Source organism: Pollachius pollachius (genome assembly GCF_949987615.1).
Source record: "Pollachius pollachius genome assembly, chromosome: 18".
Classification (NCBI taxonomy): domain Eukaryota; kingdom Metazoa; phylum Chordata; class Actinopteri; order Gadiformes; family Gadidae; genus Pollachius; species Pollachius pollachius.
In genome coordinates this window covers 10956526-10970253 of record NC_136951.1, presented here as the reverse complement: position 1 = coordinate 10970253, position 13728 = coordinate 10956526, and the positions used below count along the sequence as shown (strand labels likewise).

Sequence of the window (13728 nt, the reverse complement as noted above, 5' to 3'; positions counted from 1 at the left end):
TCAAAGAAAAAACATCATGAAAATTAATGTTACCTGTTTAAGTCCAGAATAGCTCCACCACTGGACAGGTCCCAAGCAACTGTATAAGTGTAACAGTCCCATCACAGCCATGCCGGCACAATTAAGAAGCATTAAGGTTCCTTTTTATTTATTTAATATGGCGTGATTTGTGATATAAGCCCTAAGGATGACCTTCATTTGGATAAATGTATATCTCCCACAGTTAGACTTAGGTGTTGAATGCTTCAATATTGAATCCGACTGATCCACAGTGAGAGGTGAACTGATGTGACGTTGACATCGTAATTTGGTTGGGATAGTGCTGTCAGGGAAATATTAGCCTAAGAACATAATAAAGCCTCAGACAGCAGGAGCATCCCTCAGATTGCCATGGAGGACGTAAGAAGGGATTGGACAATTGTAAGATATATTTAAAGGTTGTAGAAATGCAGAATCGTTGGAGACTTTGGACACAAACCACATTCAGGCAGTGTGGGAAATAACAAAGGCCACCGTAGTCTATCAAAAGCTTTTTAAACACCCAGCATTATGGCTGCCACTGGATGCTGCAGAGCAGAGGTTCCTCACATCCCATGAAGGTTTCCAGCTATTAGTGGCAAGGTGGTCTCTAATGACGCCAACCTGGTCCACAGAGGGAATTCACTTCTCCAAGTACAACACAAGGATCTTGTCAAATAATGTGTGTGTGTGTGTGTGTGTGTGTGTGTGTGTGCGAGACGAGCAAGAGCGAGAAAGAATGAGACAGAGAGAAAGAGACAGAGAGAGAGAGGGAGAGGGAGAGAAAGAGTATGTGCAGGTGAAAATATAAAATTGGCTGATCTTTGTGAAAGCTGCATGAAAACATGACACCAGGAAGGGGTTACATTACAGCAGGATGGTGATGTCTCCTTGGTGATACAAATAAATACTCAAATACATTGAATTCAACCTGCCGCCATCGGCAAGGCCGCCTTAATGCACGGGCTTATCTGGGCTGAAGCCCAAGGGCCTACGACTATCAGGGGGCCTATTTTTTAATACTGACTCATGATAGGCCCCCCGATCGGCGTAGGCCCAAGACAATGTGATTTTTTGTTTTGGGCTTACAAAGATCAGAGGCCTATCATGAGCCAATAAAAAAGGGGGCCACTAGCTGGGCCCAGTGGCCACTTGACACCACCAGTTGCCTAACCCCCACCCCCCCGCTGGACAACGGCAAAATGTCTGAAAATAATTTACACATCTTCATTGTAAGATCCCCTCTCAGGGGGCCTACGAAACCTCTCAGCCCAAGGGCCCAATGGCAGTTAATGCAGGCCTGGCCATCGGGTTACGGATATCTTACTACTATAATAGCAGGCCTGTCGCACCAGTTACTCAAGGTGGTCATGTGGGCATGTGCCAAGCAGCCTGCAGCTCACACACACACAGCACGCGCAAACGCATACATACACCGCAAGAATCCACATACACACCGCATACACACACCGCACACACACGCACATGAACATACACGGAAACGCACACACACGCGCGCTCACACACACACACAAGCACATGCACGTGCACACACCGCACGTCAAGACAAAGGCAGCGACACATACATGGAAGCGCACACACAGGCGCGCACACACACACGCACGTGCACACACCACACGTCATGACAAAGGCAGCGACACACTCGCCGTAAGATGTTATGTTTTTAAACATAACGGCTCCGCCATCGACACAAGCGCCCAGGTAAGAACACACGCGCACACACAGCAGTGACACACTCACCCAGGTAAGACGATATGTTTTAAATATAACGGCTCCGCTGTCGAAAAACTCTCCCAGGTAAGACGTTCTATCTATAGACTGTAGAAGTTTCCATAAAAGAAGGGAAGAGGCCATTTCTCACCTCTACAAGAAACGGCAGGTCATTCATTTGGTCATATAAAAATCTTTAAATTCAAACATTGCGCCGACCGGCATATCAACACACAAGTCACGTCATCTTAGAGAGACACTGTCCCTATAACACAACGAAAACATGTCAGTAACACAGTATGGTGAATTATGTCTATAAAGTCCACCACAATACTACACTTTGTGCTCAAATGTAATATTACTCTCTTCCTTGAGCCTCCCAAAATGTCTTTACACTTTGTTGCTCAAACTTAATATTTCTGTTCTCCTTGAGCCTCCCGAAATGTCTTGCGATATTGATATTCCCCTTCCCCCCTGCGGACTGTTTTAGTTGTTTTATTTTTCTTATGTTTTGTATGTATGCTATGTGTGACTGTAGGCTACTGCTGCCTGTCTTTGCCCGGACACTGGAAGAGATGTTTAATCTCAATAATGATTATTATTTTCAACTAACCAATAGTAGTTGCCCTGCATTTTAAAATGTAAATGCCCTTTTCAGCCCTGAATAACAGTAAAAGCTATTTAATAATTGATTTACATGCATAGTATACTACAATTTCCATTGAACAATTACCCCTGTTACCATAAATTGACTAAGCTGCTTTCAGACATATGTGTAAGTCCTGATATTCTCTTGATGGGCCGTATGTGTGAACAACATATCCTGACATTTGTACCCTGAAAATCTTCTGAATATTAGTACCCCTGAGGTTGTATTTTCTCCGTAGGAAACATAAATGACCTTATAGATGAATGAGGAGCAGAAAGTCGGTATTTCTCACACCACTTCAGTGGGCGTGTTGATGACGCTTCTGCATGTCATTGAGTGGCCCCCTAAACGATAATCAGCCTGTTGCCTTTTGTTCGCTGAATGGTTAAAATATATTTTAATGTTGGGTTAGGTTATGTAATATTATACACAAAATGTTATTATAATATGTGCGCAGAAATTTGTTACATTATCGACTGGGGTTTTCACATTATTGTTATGTGTTTAATTACAACTAGAGGTTGAGCGTGCGCAATGCGCGTGCGAAAACTCTAGATTAATCACATAAGTCATCTAGCTTTTTTGTTTATCTGAAATGCAAAGATTGTCTTTAAAGCTTTTTCAGCTGTTTCGGTATAAAAATAAATCAACATTCTTAAAGTTGGTGCTATTTTCGTCAGAAACCTTTATCTTTCAACAACCAACACAGGCAGGCAGTTTATTGGAAATTCATGTTGAAGAACTGCTATTGATTGCATCAAGGAGATAAACGCCACATTGTAATAGCTGGCTTATATGTGACCAGTACGACCATTACCAAAATGGGGGGATGGGTAACTGTTCGATGCGCATCACGTCAGAAACGTAAGCAGCGATGGGAAAGCATGGCTCACTGACTGAGTTATCAAAGAGTTCACAAAATTTCCAAAATGAAAGGTTTCTCGTTATAAGTTCGGCCTTTAGAGTAGGGGTTGTGTCCTATGCAACCTAATGTCATTTTGAGAGGGATGTCATGTGAATTATAATGTCATGTATCCCCTCTGATAATCGATAATTCATTATTGATCATTGAATGTTGTCCCTGTCTCAGTGTTGCACTGGAGCGCACTGTTGGATAACCCTCTGGAGACCAGGGTTAAATTCCTTCTGATGTTTGTTTCTAATGAATAATTTATGTAATAATGAATATGTCATATACGACCTCCAACCGTATCAATTACCCACCGACCATGTGGAAGTGGAGAGAGCTGTTGACTAAAGCTCTGGACACCAGGGTTCAAGTTAACTTTCAATTGAATCCACAATTGCATGCATTTGTTTATGTAGAAATATGGCTCTTTTTCGATTTCTGTATTATACTATGTACAATATTCTTGACTTATCGAGTTGAAAAATATAAATATGAAAAATATTTGATGTAAAAAAAAAAAAGCGCAAGTATGGGTTGTGTGTGGAAAATCGATATAGTGGCCCTTTAAACCGGCAGCCATGTTTTGATAATCAATTGATGGACTTGTTGAGATTGCGAAAAACTGAGCGTTGTTGCTCCTCTTGTGATGATGAAGATGTCAGGAGGAAGATGATGGGGTGGCGGTCCGAATTTCTGTTTCTGCATCCATCCTCTAGTATTATGTTTTATCCGACTTCTGGCGGCTGCAGTTGTGGTTTAACGTACAGAAAAGGATGGAAACGCTCAGCGCCCGGAAATAAATAAATATATCGACGGTATTTGCAAGGTAGGTTTGTTTTTAGGAGCGCATTATCCTAAAACATATAGAATAGTGATTGTATACACGCGTTTTGTTTGATAATAATTGGAAACTGCTTTATTTGTTTTTAATTGCAGCCGAAGGTGTATTTAGCGTTTAGTTATTTGTCGTTGTTATCACTACTACCATGGATGAAGCCGTAGTGCAACACTGTATTCGGATTCTCATTGTATTCCCTTCTATTATGTTCCGAGTCCTGTCAGATTTTTCTTGCCTGCTCTCTCCCTGTTTACCCTAATCGTCATCGGTGGTGGGGAGGGGGGGATAATACCCGTCAGCTCGATGTGTATTTACAGAAATAAACACTAGGATATCACGTTACTCCCACACAGAGGCAGCAGCGTCCGGGTGGAGATGGCGTTCATGTCCCGGTTCTCCAGGTCCAGGAGCAGCTCCAGGAGTCCGAACAGGAAAGACTCGGAGCGCGTCTCGCCGATCCTGTCCGTGTCCGAACTGGAGCGGCTACTGTACACGGGGAAAACCGCCTGTAACCACGCGGATCAAGTGTGGCCGCGGCTCTACATTGGCGACCAGTGAGATTTTATACATTTCCATTTTACTATTTAAGCGTTGCACATAGTTGGCCTATTCAAATTATTTGCCATATATGGCGTAATTTTATTTATTATGTTTGATTTTTATTTTTGTATACAAACATGGTATAGGGTTTTTATAACAAATTGCTGTAAGAACAATATGTTTTATTATTATTATTCATTGTGTGTGTGTGTGTGTGTGTGTGTGTGCGTGTGCGTGTGTGCGTGTGTGTGTGAGCCAAATTGTGTTCCTCTAACTCACTCCCCCTTGTGTGTGCTTCACAGGGACATTGCGTCGGACAGGCGTGAGCTGGCTAAACTGGGTGTCAGCCACATCCTCAACTGTGCGCAGAGCAAATGGCGCAGCGGTGCCGAGTACTACGCCGGCATGAACATCACCTACCAGGGCATCGAGGCCCACGACTCCCCCTCCTTCGACATGAGCGTCCACTTCTACCCCTCGGCTGAGTTCATCCACAAGGCGCTGTGCGGCGGAGGTGAGTGGAACGCCAAAACAGATCGCTACTGACACCAGAGGGACACTCATGGACCAGTACTGGTAGAGAGCACCAATCAATCAATATGGTTTACACCTAGTTCCTCTAAACCACACCACAGGCACAGTCACCACAGGCACACACATACACACACACACACACACACACACACACACACACACACCAGCCGGCATGCCTGCACACCTAAATACACACAGACACATTACAGATAAATGATTGTTCCATTTTACGTGTGTGATTTGTGTGTGTGTGTGTGTGTGTGCGTGCGTGCGTGTGTCTGTCTGTCTGTGTGTCTATGTCTGTGTGTGTGTGTCTATGTCTGTGTGTGTCTATGTCTGTGTGTGTGTGTGTGTGTGTGTCTCTATGTCTGTGTGTGTGTGTGTCTATGTCTGTGTGTGTGTGTGTGTGTGTGTGTGTGTGTGTGTGTGTCTCTATGTCTGTGTGTGTGTGTGTGTCTATGTCTGTGTGTGTGTGTGTGTGTGTGTGTGTGTGTGTGTGTGGTGGACCAGGCACGGTGTTGGTGCACTGCGCGGTGGGCGTGAGCCGCTCGGCCAGCCTGGTGCTGGCCTACCTGATGATCCGCCAGAACCTGACCCTGGTGGAGGCCATCCGCACGGTGAAGGACCACCGCGGCGTCACCCCCAACCGGGGCTTCCTCCGGCAGCTCAGTGGCCTGGACGGCATCCTGCGAGAGAGCCGCAAGACCTCGCCGTAGACCCCGGGGAACCCCCCCACCGCCACCACCCGTTTGTCTTCATCGGGATCCAAAAAGACAATGTCAGTATGTCCTTACGGGACCCCCGAAACCTTGGACCCCCTCCGACCGCTGTACACTGGGAGCACCCTGGATTTGGGGATCCTTTTTAAGGATGGCCAATTCTGGTGTGTTTTGTGTTACATTTTTGTAGAACCCTTTCTGCGTGTCCTGTGCGCTGCCGACCTCTGACCCACTCCCAACTAGATCCTGATTCATTTTGGGGTCCCGACCTTTTAAGTCATTCTGCAGTCGGGAATATATCGACACATGTTCTCATCTTCTAAAAAACACAGAGAGGTCTAAACATATTGGTAATCTGAGCAATTACAAATATTTTGTCCACAAACTAGGAGAAAACGTTTTTGTTATCGTTTGTACGATGTCAAAAACATTTACTGTTTGCTTTTTATTGATGAGCTCAAATCGACTTTTAGATTTACTTCAGGTAGCCCTCCAGAGGGCCAATCAGATGTCTCGGGGGGGCATGTGCCACCCCAGGCCCCCTCCCTTGACAAGCCCCTGCCAAAGACCCCTCTGTCCTTCCTGGAAGAAAAGTCTCAGTCTCACCGAAGGCTGGTACAAGCCGACAGGTAAGATCTTATCTGCTCTGTTCTGCTTCGAGAACCAGGTTCCTTCATCCCAAACCATGCCAGGCGTTTGCGGTTCTTGCTAAAAATTTGAAATCGTGATTCCAGAGAAGTGATGTAGCAAAAGGTTGTAGTGTCGAATGCAATGGCATGCAATTCCCTTTACCTGTTGGTTATGTCTCAGAGACGATGCCTATATAGGAATCTAACTCAATGCGGTAAGATACTAACAATTCATCTATTAACTGGTGTAAGCATTGGTGCAACTACAAATACGTAAGTATTCGAACAAGTGTATAGGCTTCAACCCTTTCCTTTGGTTCATATGCTCACGTTTCATTATAACTTTTAGAGCTACAGAATGGCTGTTAATTCCAAATGTGTACTTCACACTAAAAGACTAAAAAGTCAGGCGGTATGGTACTGTAAGTATCATTATCAGTATGGATCAGTATAGCTTTCACTTTCATTTGACTCATAATCCGTCCACAATAGCTACTTAACTAATTGTTTTGCTGTTGAACGTTAATTGTATTTGTATATTTATTTACCCATTCATTTCACATCCATCCTTTACCTTTTCAGAATTGGTGGAGGCAAACCTTGGGCTACTTAATGCTTACAGGAGCCTCTAGTGGACAAACGGAGATCACTAGCACATTATTTTAGTACATTATACCATTATTCATATGACCCCGGATCGTGTCTGTTTACAAGAATACCATACAATGACTGTTAGCCCTTTCAGAAAACATTTGCAAGTGATCATGTAGTGTTTCACTAGCACATCAATAGTTCGAAGCAGAGCTACAGGTAAGAACGCTGCCACACATTACCAGTAAAAAGCTGCCAACTGCCTGGGTAACGGAACAATCCGCATGATACAGGATATAACTTCAGGTTTTACGGTTTGATTATGCTACAAAACGAGTCTTAAAATTGTTGAATGTTTTGTCTAGTTTGTGTAGATTACACTAATAATTCCAAGACAATGAAAATTTGATTATCTGATGCTGATGCAGTTCAAATCATGTTGAAATTCTGTTTTATTAATGAATAATTATGTCCACAACAATGTTTGACATTGGACGGTTTTGTGGTCTGTGTTGTTTGAGTCCAGCTGTGTTACGGCGTTTATTGCATCTGGGTGACAAATGTGCTGTTGAAGTGATTTATTTATTTAATTTTGTAAAAAATGTAACTGACGGCATTAACGCTTGGAGAGATAGAATGGATTCTCGAGGCATTAATACATATAGTTTAGTATCTTATTAGCTGTCTACGCTGACATTTTTCAACACGGTGACTGAAAGTGTATTTAAAGAGGCATTATTTGTTGTCCTTGAGCATGAATCCTAATTTTGTTGTAGCTTTGATATCGATACATAGGAATCCCCTTCCAACTTTATATTCGTTGTCAGTTAATACTGCCATTTTGTCAAACTGTTCTCGACTGACGTTGAATTTGTATTTAGTTCAGCCAAAAGCTAGGGATTCCTATTCAAATCTGTCATTTGATGTGATAGCTTGGTTGTATTGGTCTGCACTTTTGTATTTGTCTTTTTTATGCACTGAATGGTTGCTCCCAATTACTGTTTATATTCTTGTACTCTTAATTTTCCTACAGACAAAACATTTTATTGGATTTATTTATGGTCTTATGTTTATTTTTCTACAACTCAGAGGTGAATTTGAAAAGTTGCATTGCAATGGAGGAATTTATGCCTTAATCCATATATGTAACGGTGATTATTTATGTGGTGATGTTCCTTGTCTTATTTGATTTTGCGTAATGTTGACTATTGAGATTATTGTTTTGATAAATGATGTACTGTCCAAAATTCCAAAAATAAATTAATACAAAAGTCTTGTGAAATGGCCGCTAGCTATTTCCATGATTGTGGTTAAGAACAATAAGTTGGCATGAAAACCTATTAGTGCTGCCAAACTTTTAAATTAAAACTTAGTGTTGACTGATTGAATGTCACAAAACTGAGATGGATCTTGGTCTATAAGTACTTCACGAGTTGAGGCCTTTGAGAAAGAGGTCAAACCAATTTCTCCAACCGGATTTTATATACCACTGCATACAATGGTGTAGAATATTGTTTTAACGCGCTTATCGTTTAGAAATAAGTGTATTATATGTACGAATGTCAAGCCCGCATAAATAACAAATTATACTTCCGGTCTGAAGTTGACTAAAAATAAAGGTCACCATAGCAATTCAATAGAGGTTTTCTGCGTAGAATGTGAACGATACAACAAATCTATGGTCAAATGGTATGTAAATATCTATTCATTTAGATTTTTTGTCAAATTCAGATTTAGGTCTGAGAAGAAAAAAAAAAAGACTTACAATTCATAAACCAAAGGAAAATAAGCTCTCTTGTATACAAGTCACTTCCCACCCGGAAGTAATAAATTAGCTTAATTAAAATGACTTGAACCAGGTTTAGATTCGACTATATTATATGCGGACGTGTGGAACAATCAAGAAAGTTATCGATCCTTATCGTACCATCCCTACTGGCGTTGACAGCCTCAAACGTCACTCGCAGCTGGGACCCGGAAGCTGTATGAAGGTGAAGCGGGGCTTGAGACTTGAGATCTGAAGCTAGACCTTTGCACAATACTCGCTAGTTCACTCTAAAATACCCAATTAAAAGGATCCCTGGCCATTTGCAAGGCATTTAAAACGCTTCAGAAGATTTGTTTTAGTTTGCCAAGACTCAATTAAACATGTTTTACTTTCGGACCTACTTCAATATTACCGACCTATTTTAAACGAAGCTGCTTGATCTTTGGAACCACATCAGCTTGTGGCAACAAGGCTCATGAAATATAAAGTAGCCCGGAAGAACCAATGCATTACAAATAGTTTAAGAGCAACCTACCTCATTCTTGGCAGCGTCGACACCATCAACAGTTGTCAAATAGTATGTCAAAGAAAACTCTTAAAATACCCATTTAAAATAAGTTATGCGAGCCGAACAATGATCTACTAAAACAGTTTAACATGATCGGTTTAATATGCTAGTGTTGAGGGGTAGGGAATGAGTGGGACCAACTCGTACATTTGACCAACTAGAAAAGAAGGGTTCAACAATTAATTGGGTCCAATGGCACGAGAGATTGCATTTTCATTTTTTCTTATATAGACAGTAGAAAGTGTTGTACATAGATGGTTTTCCGGACGGGCGAGTGTGTGCTGTTTGTATTTGCTTGAATAAATCATAAAAAGATTCCCCGATTAACCAGCCAGACCGGGCCAGCAGACTTTAATGTTGAACCCTGAAATTAACTAGCGTTCCAAAATACTTTTTAATTGGTCACATGCTTGTTTATTGACTCTGTGGGGTGTTACCATTCATCCAACAGTTAATAGACATGATACACATATTGGGTATCCTACACGAAAAGAGGTCATAAACATTTGCCTCATAATAGGGCCGAATAATAAATGGTATTTTAATAAATGTTTACTTTAGATGGTACGGTTGTCAGGATATTCAACGGGATGGGCGTTTACAGATTTAAGTGCTCATGTTAAGGGAATGGTAATACACAAAGGCCCATTTAAAGTTGACCACAATCTGCAATAGAGACTTTTGTTTTGACATTGCCACCGCTGGAGCCTTCTTTCTCCATCTTCTTGACAACATCCATTCCTTCCACCACTTCGCCGAAAACCACATGCTTGCCGTCCAGCCTGTAAGGCAAAATAACTTTTAAGAACATGAAAATGTGCAAACACATCGATTTGGCTGCTTTTGCATTCATTTAACATTTTAACCAGCTCATATTATAAAATTACCTGGCCATATCTGTAGTCAATGCTGATCGATGGGGATTCATACATAATGTTATCAATAAAAATAAATAATGTGCTGGCCAGTCAACCTCTCCAACCAACTCCCCCCACAGCCAAAGTTACGCTACTTAACAGTCAACAGGCAGTAGAATGGACAGAACACTGTTAATTAATGAGTGTGACTTTAAGAATAACACTGTTGTAGAAAACATTCATTAGGTTGGTCATAGCCTCAAGAATCTGAATTTAGATGAAAAATCTAAAATTTGAAGACAGTGCGGCTCAAATCTAGGTTTCACTTTCTTTCGCGTCATATTGGTTTCAACCAATCATGTGGATGCAGGGATCTGCAAGTGCGTTTTACGCCCTTACAGATAGAGACAAGTGTAACAGAAGCACATGAAACATACCAGTCAGTGGGTTTGGTGCAAAGGAAGAACTGAGAGCCGTTGGTGTTGGGACCAGCATTGGCCATGGACAGGATACCGGGGCCGGTGTGCTTCAGCACAAAGTTCTCATCAGCAAACTTCTCTCCATAGATGGACTTGCCCCCTGTTCCGTTATGTTTGGTAAAATCGCCTCCCTGTAAAAAAGAAAATATATAAATTAGCTCCACAATTCAACCATTCACCCTTCTTATTCTTCTGCCGTTTACTGCCATTGGGTGTGTGCAAATAGTAGGTCCCTCCACACATTCAGGTTTGCAGGTGTCCACCCATGTAATGAATATGTATCTCAGAACCACAGCTCCAAGCAGATGCTTCTTCAATGATGGAGGCAAGGAGCGCCGTGGTGCCTGAGGAATTCAAAAACCGTTTTATCCCAAATAGACCTATTCTAAATAATGATAAAGATTAACTGTCATTTGCATAGAAGGCATTTCCAAGATAATGAGATGTTTCTGCTTTACTTCCAACTTGATTCGGCAACGGCGAACAGAGCAAGAGCGTTTAATCCGGCTGGAGTGTTTAACAACCTAAGGCCACACCCATATTTGGACAAGATTCATGAGGCAGCCATGTCCAGACACGGAAAGAAACTGTTACACATGTTTGAATATCTGGATGTTCTCACGAGGATAGCTGGGAGCCCTGCCCTAGAATAAGAAATACCTGAAAGCACTTCCTTCATGAGCTAGGCCAGTTCTGTAGTACACACTTGATTTCGATAAGGGGCTTCCTATATTGCAGGTCAGGATTTCACTACCTCCACTCTGATCAGATTTGGGGTGTAGCCGGAATATTTGAATGATGTTACCTGGTACCCCAAAACGGCCAATAACAAGCAACCCAATGCAACAGCATGCATATAACCCATCGAGGGTTCTCCTTTAATAAGCATCAAAATGTCATTGATAACTTCTTGGATCAAGTCAAAAGTGTAGACAAATCGGAGTAGGACAATAAGAAGGTTTTTGCATTACCTGACACATGAAGTTGGTAATGATACGATGAAAACCGGAGCCTTTGTAGCCAAAGCCCTTCTCTCCTGTGCACAATGCCCGGAAATTCTCTGCAAAAATAGTTAAGGTTTTAACGCAGACTTGCAAAAATATAGCATCAACTTTGAACATGAAAAAACTATCTCTACCCATTCAATTTCTCAAGCTTATCAAAATGGCTTTCTTCGCAAGCTATTAAGATGTATTCTTAACAACACCAAGCACGAAAGATAAGGCTCCATAAGATTTATAATGTTTTAAAAGTGACATTGGTGTTTTAAATTTTACATGCATTTATCTTTCTATTGAGTTAATTGAGCCTGAGCCTTTACTTACCAGCAGTCTTTGGAACCACATCAGCCCGCAGCTGTAAAAAGTAGATATAAATATAAACTGCATTACTTTTTCCACATCAACATATTTTCATAACCCCTTTACAGCTGAATGTTAAACCTCATGCATTTGAACCCAAAATAGAATAAACATAATTATGATATAATGAATAATATTACCAAAATCGTATAGTAGTCCAGTGTACTAGTCCAGTGTTGGACTACTATTGCAAGGGATACGGAGTGAACATTGATAAAATATCAAATGTAAAATAGTATTATAAGGCCTTATAATATTATTTAGCTTAAAATATAGCTTTTTCGATTAAAAGGCTATATCTAATTTATTGTTAAACATACCCTGATGTGTCGTGTTTACCTTCTTTGTTATTGCTGTCAGAACAATTGTTGTGACGCATAATCATTCCACATGTAAAATAACCACTAGTGCATGGGTAGCCCACACCGATTTAGATTAAATCCTACGGCGCAGTTGTGCCAAACCAGTGTGACAAGGTGAGGCGTGTTGTAACCGCTTCCCGTCGTTTACATCTAGGTGTGTCCTTAAACTTGAACCATAGGCCTCTATTCTGACACAGGCTACTGCAGCGATTGTGAGCGAGGGAAGCGTGCGTTGAAAGTAGACCGCTTCCTGGTGAGGCCTACAATGGGCCTATATTCCTACTATGCACGATGTGCTTCGTTGTTGATTAATAATTCCACAATGCAAGTTATTGCTTCATTTCAATATATTTATTTAAAATAATGCAATTGCGAGTCCGATTGGTTTGAGCCTGCAACCGTGGGACTTTGACTGCTGTATCCTACACTACATCTTTTTTTTTGTTTGTTGCGGCGGTCTTCTCTGTGTGAAACCGATTGTTCATATAACCTTATCCTAACGTTAGTTATGTGTCCAAGCGTATTTTTCATCATCATTCCCTATATTTCAATGTCTCTTTGGGGTGTTGCGTGTCTTACCCTCATAATGGTTCGGAACCACAATAGCATACCCAAACCAACAACAAAGCCTAATAAAGACTCGCTACATTTGACGACAATTAAAGATCAAACTCCATCCAATTAAGCAGCAAATGAATCAACATCAACATACCACCATTTCAATCCTGCCAGCGGGGGCACCTCCAATAGTGATGTCGAAGAAAACTCTAGGGTTTGCCATTTTTAAGGAGAGAGTTGGAGTCTTGCCAGGTTGTGAGACTCAACTGCGGAGGAATGGTCTGCACAGCCCTAGTTATGGGAGGAGAAGGAACGCCTCATTATTCAGTACACTGGCTGCTTTTCTGCGCGCGCGCGCAGAGCTCTGAACGCCAATGGTTTTAACCAATGAGGAACGTAGGCTGGTGTTACTGCTGTGTTAGTTCAGTTTACTGTTAACCAACGTTCTGGGCGCTGTTCATGTTTGTATTAATCATCATGGTCAGTAGGCTATTGGCAGGCCTGAACATAGGCTATGCCGCTAAGGAAACGTTTTATTTAGTAGCATATTTTTTTAGAACACGATGTAAAGCGCTTTGGGTACCTTGAAAAGCGCTTTATAAATGCAATACATTCT

General features: G+C 41.6%; 2 protein-coding genes across 3 annotated transcripts; one reads left to right on the top strand and one right to left on the bottom strand.

Moving 5' to 3' along the window:
* The first annotated feature begins 3964 nt into the window (after positions 1–3964).
* Positions 3965–7547, top strand: dusp26 (dual specificity phosphatase 26). 2 transcript variants are annotated; one of them, XR_013812612.1, is made up of 5 exons: positions 3965–4134; positions 4500–4700; positions 4989–5200; positions 5731–6568; positions 7151–7547. XR_013812612.1 is itself a non-coding variant. In XM_079755401.1 (4 exons), exons 2-4 carry the CDS (start codon positions 4522–4524, stop codon positions 5934–5936), a joined length of 597 nt encoding a protein of 198 aa, XP_079611527.1. In that variant the 5' UTR covers positions 3965–4134; positions 4500–4521; the 3' UTR covers positions 5937–7547. The 2 variants fall into 2 exon arrangements, 1 of the variants encoding a protein (XP_079611527.1); XM_079755401.1 differs by having other exon boundaries at positions 5731–7547.
* A 2339-nt stretch (positions 7548–9886) lies between these two features.
* Positions 9887–13406, bottom strand: LOC307089641 (peptidyl-prolyl cis-trans isomerase-like). The gene is made up of 5 exons (XM_079756005.1): positions 13267–13406; positions 12157–12187; positions 11803–11891; positions 10790–10962; positions 9887–10277 (listed from the first exon to the last, which is right to left on the bottom strand). The coding sequence occupies exons 1-5, from the start codon at positions 13333–13335 to the stop codon at positions 10145–10147; spliced, it is 495 nt and encodes a 164-aa protein (XP_079612131.1). The 5' UTR covers positions 13336–13406; the 3' UTR covers positions 9887–10144.
* Between the last annotated feature and the right edge of the window lie 322 nt (positions 13407–13728).